Source organism: Andrographis paniculata, unplaced genomic scaffold, assembly GCF_009805555.1.
Source record: "Andrographis paniculata isolate CXL003 unplaced genomic scaffold, ASM980555v1 Contig51END, whole genome shotgun sequence".
NCBI classification, from domain to species: Eukaryota; Viridiplantae; Streptophyta; class Magnoliopsida; order Lamiales; family Acanthaceae; genus Andrographis; species Andrographis paniculata.
Window position 1 is genome coordinate 1,515,629 of NW_026137586.1, and position 6,683 is coordinate 1,522,311.

Genomic DNA, 6,683 nt, shown 5'->3' on the forward strand with positions numbered 1-6,683 from the left:
TGAGTTGGGATTTTATCCTTTTCTGTGTCTTTATCTCTCTCTCTCTCTCTCTCTCTTAATTGAAAGTCGAAAACTACTCTCTACTCTCTAACCCCCCATTTTTAATTTTTCTTTTCTCTCTCTTACCAAAGAGAAAACCTCCACAGAAAAACTGATTTGAACTTATCTGGTGGCCAGAGATACTAAAGGAAGAAGAAGAAGAAGAATGCAAGCCATTAAAGAAGAAGGAAGCCATTAATGAAGAAATAAAAAAGCTCACATTGATACAGCTTCCTGCCTGCAACAACCAAACCAAATAATAATTACTAATCAAAATCAATTCCCTCTGGTAGTTGAGTCACTGTCCGATTTAAGATTTTTCAGGTTTTCTTCAATCTTGTCCGAGTTAGGAATTAGGGTTTTCTTTCATCTTCATCGTCATCGTCTTGGATGAAGAATCTTTTTTTTTTTTTTTTTTTTCTGTGTATTTTATAATTATCGAATTTGGTGATTCTGGAAAAAAGATAAGATAAAGACTCCCCCAGATGCTTTATGTTGCAAGTTGAAGAAGAAGAAGAAGAAATTAAATCGATCTCCTGGGGGCCCTTTTGTGAACCTGTTACCTTAATCAATTACAATCGCCATCTCTTCCTTATCCATCCGTACACACTATTTTTCCTTAAAACTTGTCCCATCTTTATCACCATATCTATTATTATTATTATTATTTTTAATTAATTAAGTTTTTTTTTTTATTTTTTTCAGATTCTTCTTCGTTTGTGCCGTCGATTGATTTTGGGGAGATGATTATGGAAGAGGTTGTGGATGTTGGGGGTAATGATCTTTACTTCGGCAGCGGCGGCGGCGGTGCGGCGGTTGGAAACCCTAATTGCTTCGATCCAATGGAGGAGGACAACAATCCGGCGGGGGATGTAATGGCGGCGATTGGGGAGAAAGATTTGGAGAATCTTCTAGATGTTAACGATTCCGCCATTTTTTACAACGATTTCCCGCCGCTGCCGGATTTTCCCTGCATGTCGTCGTCGTCGTCGTCGTCGTCGACGCCGGAGAAAGCCATCGCCGCAGCGGCGGCGAACTCCACCTCCACCTCCTCCGCCGCCACTTCGTCGGCGGTTATGAAGTCCGACAACGAGGAAGCCATGAGTTTCCATGATTTAACCAACAACGACGACGATCCGGCGAAATTAGACCACGGAGGTGGAGGTGGCGGTGGCGCCGCCCTCTCCTCCACTGCCTCCATGGAAATCCCGCCGCCGGCCGATTTCGTCGACGTCGACTGCATCGATTTCAACTGCATGGATCTGATCGACACCGCCGATATTTGGGACCCGTCGTCCGTCTTCCAGACGGAGAACCCTCTGGAGTTTCTAGAAGATCATCATCCGACGGCGGAGACGGAAGCGATCAAGATCGACGGCCACGATTGCTCCGATGAAAACGGCCTGAGTTTCCTGCAGGGTAACAGCGAGCTCGCTGTCATCTTCCTCGAATGGCTGAAGCAGAACAAAGATTACATCTCCGCCGACGACATGCGAACCATCAAATTGAAGCGATCCACCATTGAAAACGCTTCGAAGCGCTTAGGATCTTCGAAGGAAGGCAAGAAACAGCTCCTGAAACTGATTCTCGAATGGGTTGGACAGTATCAGCTCCAGAAGAAACGATCGCAGGATCTTAATCAAAACCCTAATTTTACCCCCAATTTGATGACCTTCAATTCAATACCCAATTGCTTCCCAACCACCCCCCAATGGATCCCGCCGCCGCAAGGAGTCCCGGCGCCGCCGTACTACGGCGGCGCACCTTACTCCAACACAATTGCTCCGATGAGCCATCAAATCGTGAACGGAATTCCGTACCCGCCGGAGTATCCGGTTATGGAGCACGCGCAATCCTGGCCGGCGGCGATGCTGCCGTACCCAATTCCGGCGCCGGCGACTTCGCCGGCGCCGTTCAGTCCGTTTTCCGACGGGAACATGGCGAGCCATCAGCAGACAGTGTACGGGAATCCGTACCCGATTGTTGGTCCGAACGGGGAAAGGCTGATGAGGATGGGGTCGTCGGCGACAAAAGAAGCTCGGAAGAAACGGATGGCACGGCAGCGCCGCCTCTACACCCACCACCACCACCACCACCGCCACGGAAGCACCTCGAATCATCACCAGAATCAGATTCACGACCCAAATTTGCTCGGCGACGCTGCCGACGACTGCGATCCGGCGAATTGGCTGTGCTGTCCTCACGGCGATTCATCGCCGGGAACTGCGCCGCCGCCGGAGGCAGTCCAGCCAAATTCCGGTGATCGACAGTCGCTGCCGCCGGCAACATCCCAGCAGAATAACCGGCGACAGCAGCAGGCCAGTTTTTTATCTGTTCTTCGAATTAATTTATTCGATAATCAAAATCTTCCGATTTTCATTACAAAGTTGTTGAATCGATCTGTAGGGATGGAAGACAGAGAAGAACTTGAAGTTCTTGTTGCAGAAGGTCCTCAAGCAAAGCGATGTAGGAAATCTGGGAAGAATTGTGCTGCCAAAGGTATGCAAGAATTATTATCGATTGCAGGAATTCTGACATTTTAGGATCTGATTACAAACTGTAATGATCGAACAGAAAGAAGCTGAAAGCCATCTTCCCGAGCTCGAAACGAGAGACGGAATTCCGATCGCCATGGAAGACATTGGAACTTCTCGAGTATGGAATATGCGATACAGGTAACTATCCATTATCGTCAAATTTATATATCGAAATAAAAATGATTACAATCATCGATCTTGGTCTGAACTAAGGTTTTATTGAATGGTGAATTGATTATAAATTTAGGTATTGGCCTAACAACAAAAGCCGAATGTATCTTCTCGAGAACACCGGTAAGCGAAATCGAACTTGCTCGAATTATATTGCATCCTTTGAAGTTCACAAATGTTCTAACATTCTAGTTACCGCTACAAATATATTTTTTTAACTATGTTCCTGACATTATTCAATAAAAAACATATTTTTCTTCAATAGGAAACATTGTATCAATTCATCGGCAACTGTTTATATCACATTAAATATCAATTCTTAAATGTTCTTACACAGGTGATTTTGTGAGAGTAAATGGTCTACAAGAGGGCGATTTTATAGTGATCTACTCCGATACAAAATGCGGCAAATATGTAAGAAATTATGCATAACCTTCATTCAAATTTACACATTATGTTTTTTTTTACTCCTATCTCCATTAAATAGACTCGGAAGAAATTTGTAGTAAATTAAAAAATTAATATTATATTGATAATTAGATTTGTGTTAAGAAAAAAATAAATAGTAACAATAAGATCAAGGGTAATGTTTGTAATAATATTTAAATAAATATAAACAATAGTAATTATATAAACTATAAATGGTAAGTGGGACTATTTAGATAGGACCAAAGTAAAATATAACATTACATTTACTTTTTATCGTTTCCATATATATTTTCTTGGTTGTGGACTATCATAGCGTATTTATGATACATCATATCTTATTTTATAAGATAATATATATTGTGTTATGCAAATATACATGTAATATGCTTTTATATGACACGCTGAATCTATCAAATCAATATCATGTTGATTTGATTGGATCGGCACCTGATCCGCGTCTATATATATATATATATATTTTTTTTACTGTAGAAGTAAAAAATTTGACGACGAAAGAAGTATAGATTATAGTTCATAGTTTATAATCTTATATTTTTTAATTTTGCAAGTTTTATCGACTTTGCGATACAATGCAGATGATACGCGGCGTCAAGGTAAGGCAGCCGGGCGCGAAACAAGAGGGGAAAAAGCCGGCGAGGAGGAACATGCGCAACTTATCGATTGCCGGGAACAGTTCTTCCTTAATCAAACAAGCCGTACGATGAAGATGAAAGAGTGGTATATATATATATATATATATATAAGTGTTAATTAAGTGTAAGGTTACATGTTTTGGTTGGATTAAGGTGATGATGCATAGTTAATTAGGGTTTGCAGTTTGAAGGGCTATTTTGGGTGCAACTTGATGGTCATTTGAGGGGGACTGTATCTCTATAATTATTTGTTCCATGTATTTGTATTTTGTACTATTATTATTATTATTTATTTTGTTGTTACTGTAGTTGTTATTATATATTACCTCCTCCGACTTTAAGGTTTTTATTTATTTTTTTTGAGTATTGATCTTTAAATACTTCTTCCGTTTCAGAACTATAGTCTGATCGTGTTTGACATGAGATTTAAGGAATATTAATATTATATTAGTAGTGGGTAAAAAAAAATTTTGCGTGTAATGATAATATAAAAGTAAGAATAGTTTTACAGATTATTTATGAATATGAGATTATTATTTTGGTATAAACAAAAATGGTAAATAGAACGGAGGGTATTAATTATTATATCAAAATATTATATAAATTAAAAAAAAAATGTAAAAATACTTTGTATTATTACATGACAATTAATTAGGGTTTGATCAGATGTGTAATGTTTGCTGGTAATTAGTTCATACTTTGTTTTGTTATTATTTCAATTGTAAATTTTTTACAAATAATAATGAAAAAAATATACAAACTTATGTATAGAAGTTAAAAAAAAAAAAAAAAAAGGGTCAAGAAAGTTTTAAATATTCATTAGATATTTAATTTAAAATAATATATTTTATATTTTATACAATTTTTTATATTATACGCTAAAAATTATTTCAATCGTTTAAAAACGTCTCTGCAGCAAGTGTGGGTCTCGGCAAGTTTTGAATGCATGATCTTGTTATTACATTTTTTTTTATTTTTTTTAATTTTATATTATTATTTTTTTAAAAAAATAATTACATATTTTAATTATATTTTATATTTTATAATTTATATATTTTTTTTAAATTTAAATTAAATATAGTTTCAGTTAGTTTTGATTTTCAACAAGTCCCCGCAAAATAAAAATATGGGTTTTTATTGCAACTGGCGGGAGTTAATTAGGTATCTTATCTTTACCATCAAATTCTTTTCAAATTCCTAAAAAGAAATATACATATTGATTAAAGAGTGAAAAAAAATAAAATAAAAAATAATTATTTTTCACAATATATATATATTTTTTTGTACAAATGTTATTTTTGTCATTTTTTTTTAATTTATACTACGTTTTTATATAATAATTAGTATTTAAATATCAAATGCAAAAAGTAAATGAACCCTTGAGACGGACGGGGGTTAGTATATAAATATTTAATTTGAATAAATTGGGTCGAATCAGACACAGTTTGACCTTCATGGGTCCAGGCACAACGCGGTTCATTGGCGTGTCTCGTCAGACACAACCTGAAAAGTTTCGGAAGTTCAAATACGGTATTTTAGTTTCAAGTTCAAAGCAGATTTTCGTATCATGCCTATTTTTGTCAATTCTGAATATGATAGTTTGTATCAATATGAATAGAACTGTTTCACAAACCATTGCTGGATGAATGTTAACTATGTTTGTATTATACATTAATATCAAAATACCCTTAAATTTTACTAAAATTACAAAAATAATTAATAAAATACTATTATTTTTTAATCTATTAAAAAAAATAAAAATTCAAATTATCCTTTCATTAGGAATGGATGAAGTATATAATTAAAATAAATTTAAAATATATGTTTAAATATTTTAAATATGATATCTTCCTAAAAATATATGTAGTCTATGTACTCAATAATTAATTTTTTAAAGAATTGATACAAGCAGAAAAGAATAGTGATAAATGAATTATTATTTTCTAAATCATATCTAATAAAATTATTATTATTATTATTATTATATATATTGTTCATAAAATTAACAAATAATAATAATAATAATAATAAACCATAATATCATTTCCACGGCTCCTGCATCTAATGTACGGATCCTCAGCCGTGGAGCCTTCTACCTTAAACTTTTTTTGGAAGAGTTTCTTATCCAGAGCTTTAAGGTTGTGCTTTGGGTTTTATCACAAATTATTATTATTATTATTATTATTTTCAAAAATATTGCATTAAATAATTACTTTTTTTTATATTATACTGTAAATTTATTTTACACGTCAATATTTATATTTATATCAGGTCAAACAACTATTCTAATTCAACCTTTTACTATTTAAAAATTCAAACCCAACATCTCAACTTCTAGATTGTTCTTAAGCTCAATGATCAGTATGTCCTAACCTTGTCCAATTCCGACGTCACGTGTGTTTGTTTGGAGGTTTGGATTTTGGATTGAAATTTGAATAGTAAAAATTTTGAATATGAATAATTATATGATATGATATAAATAGGTGTTAGTGTGATGTTTTGAATGTAAAATTAATTTTTAATATAATATAAAAAATAAAAAATATGTATTTAATTTGATATTTTTTAAAAAAAATTATATAAATAGTGAAGTTTGGAGAAAATCTCCCAAACAAACACACTCTTAAATAAACTCCAACTCCCATAACAGGGAGATGCATTGCTGAAAAAAGAATTTGAAATAGTAAAAACCAAAATAAGAATTGTAAACACACTATTTTTTATGTGAATGAATTTTGTATTATGCCGTTGTCATTCTTGGTTCTTTTAAATATAAAAATAACAAAAAAAAAAAATATCATTGTTATATGCAATAAAGAGAATTGTGAGTGGGTGTATATATACAGCTTATTAC

At 34.2% G+C, this 6,683-nt stretch overlaps 1 protein-coding gene across 2 annotated transcripts; it reads left to right on the plus strand.

Annotated features, from left to right (window-relative positions):
- On the plus strand, positions 1-4,170 carry LOC127253760 (B3 domain-containing transcription factor ABI3). Of its 2 annotated transcripts, none has more exons than XM_051278516.1 (7): positions 1-641; positions 745-2,357; positions 2,446-2,538; positions 2,614-2,714; positions 2,824-2,870; positions 3,085-3,161; positions 3,773-4,170. In XM_051278516.1, the coding sequence occupies exons 2-7, from the start codon at positions 783-785 to the stop codon at positions 3,899-3,901; spliced, it is 2,022 nt and encodes a 673-aa protein (XP_051134473.1). In that variant the 5' UTR covers positions 1-641; positions 745-782; the 3' UTR covers positions 3,902-4,170. The 2 variants fall into 2 exon arrangements, with proteins under 2 accessions (XP_051134473.1, XP_051134474.1); XM_051278517.1 differs by having other exon boundaries at positions 1-363.
- Positions 4,171-6,683: the final 2,513 nt, after the last annotated feature.

Coding starts and splice junctions, on each gene's coding strand:
- LOC127253760 (XM_051278516.1), top strand. CDS start 783: ATGATTATGGAAGAGGTTGTGGATGTTGGGGGTAATGATCTTTACTTC. Junction 2,715..2,823: donor GTATGGAATATGCGATACAG/GTAACTATCCAT, acceptor TTATAAATTTAG/GTATTGGCCTAACAACAAAA. Junction 3,162..3,772: donor ATACAAAATGCGGCAAATAT/GTAAGAAATTAT, acceptor GATACAATGCAG/ATGATACGCGGCGTCAAGGT.